This window comes from Rhincodon typus, chromosome 47 (assembly GCF_021869965.1).
Source record: "Rhincodon typus isolate 14 chromosome 47, sRhiTyp1.1, whole genome shotgun sequence".
NCBI lineage: Eukaryota > Metazoa > Chordata > Chondrichthyes > Orectolobiformes > Rhincodontidae > Rhincodon > Rhincodon typus.
Window position 1 is genome coordinate 8,969,047 of NC_063378.1, and position 1,893 is coordinate 8,970,939.

At 52.9% G+C, this 1,893-nt stretch overlaps 1 protein-coding gene across 1 annotated transcript in view; it reads left to right on the plus strand.

Moving 5' to 3' along the window:
- The window catches only part of LOC109926400 (sialoadhesin-like), a 35,071-nt gene that overhangs the window by 18,022 nt on the left and 15,156 nt on the right, over positions 1-1,893 (plus strand). Inside the window, exons 7-8 of the mRNA XM_048620598.1 lie at positions 128-427; positions 1,199-1,501. Coding sequence (XP_048476555.1) covers positions 128-427; positions 1,199-1,501 — 603 coding nt within the window. The remainder of the gene's footprint in view (positions 1-127; positions 428-1,198; positions 1,502-1,893) is intronic.

Consider the following 1,893-nt stretch of genomic DNA (forward strand, 5'->3'; position numbering starts at 1 on the left):
CAGTGCCCACTCCCTCAGCACTGACCCTCCGACAGTGCGGCGCTCCCTCAGCACTGACCCTCCGACAGTGCGGCGCTGCCTCAGTATCGAATCCAATAATGCTTTCCGTGATTTGTGTGATTCTCAGACCTTCCCGAGAAGCCGGTGATCCAGGCGCCGGTGACAGTGACGGAGGGACTCCCAACGACGATGAGCTGTTCCGTGCACAGTCCCTGTCCTGAGGATATCCCGGATTTGAAGTGGGTCACCCCTTTCTTCAGTGAGGTGTCAGAGATACGGAAAACTTACCAGGATAACTGTTGGACTTATTCCCGCACCATGTCCTTTACACCAGGATTTGAGGATCGGGATCTCTCCCTGAGATGCGTCGCTTGTTTTGGGACAGATACTCCTCCTGTGGACAGTGAAGTGACCGTCAACCTTCAGTGTGAGTATCTGAGATTTATCGCCTCCTTTAGACTGTTCCAGACTAGATTATCCCACCTGGATAAATACAGACTGACAAGGAGGCCGTTCAGCCCATTGTGTTCATACTAGCTCTCAAAATAATCCTTCACACGACAACCTCGCTTGACTTTACCACAATATTCCCACTTCTCGCGCTCCCTCTCCAAAACTGGCTCTGATTTTTCCTCGCATTTTTCAATTTGCAAAGCCATTCCGTAACATGTCACCTCCTCCAGTCCCTACAACCCCTCCCTATCTCTGTAACCTCCTCCAGCCCCTACAACCCCTCCCTATCTCTGTAACCTCCCCCAGCCCCTACACCCCTTCCCTATCTCTGTAACCTCCTTCAGCCCCTACACCCCTTCCCTATCTCTGTAACCTCCTCCAGCCCCTACAACCCCTTCCCTATCTCTGTAACCTCCTACAGTCCCTACACCCCCTCCCTATCTCTGTAACCTCCTCCAGTCCCTACACCCCTCCCTATCTGTGTAACCTCCTCCAGCCCCTACACCCCTCCCTATCTCTGTAACCTCCTCCAGCCCCTACTCCCCTCCCACACTCTGTCACCTCCTCCAGCACTTACAAACGTCTCTATCTCTGTAGCCTCCTCTAGCCCCTGCTCCTTATAAACTGAACACTGTCTGATGAGTTGATCCTCTCTCCCTGATCCCTCCCTGACGGGCCTGAGGCATGGCCTTTGTGAGGGTGACACATTGTGAATGGCTCACTCTCTGTGTTTGCTCACTTTCAGATAAACCTCGCAATGTTAGTATCTCACTGACCAGGGGAACACAGCAAGGCAACCTAAAGGAAGGGGACTCTGTTACCTTAGAGTGCGATGCCCTCCACAGTCAACCAGCAGTCACTTCTTACATCTGGTATAAGGACGGAACTCAGCTCTCCAGCTCCTGGAGACAACCCTTGGAAATCAGACGCATCAGTTACTCACAGTTTGGGAAATATTTCTGTGAAGCTGAGAATGGCATTGGGCGTGGCAGGTCGGAGGATATCGAAGTGAGAGGGCAGTGTAAGTGCACAGAGCTGTGTTTAGGGGGTTACTGGGGGAACCGAGTCTTGTTCACGTCCGCCTGACACTGCAATGAGGAATTACTCCAGGCAAGAGAGTGATAACCATTTGGCGAAGCAATGAGAGGTGGGGATAAGGGGAGAACTGGGAGCAGTGTATATATTTCTCCAATTTATATATCCCTCACTTAGACGCACCCTCGGACTAATGTGCACAGTTCCAGTCTCCACATCCCTCATTAGACCCACACTCGGAGCACCGTGCACAGTTCCGGTCTCCGTATCCCTCAATTAGACCCGCACTCGGAGCACCGTGCACAGTTCCGGTCTCCGTATCCCTCAGTGAGACCCGCACTCGGAGCACCGTGCACAGTTCCGGTCTCCGTATCCCTCAGTGAGACCCGCACTCGGAGCACCGTG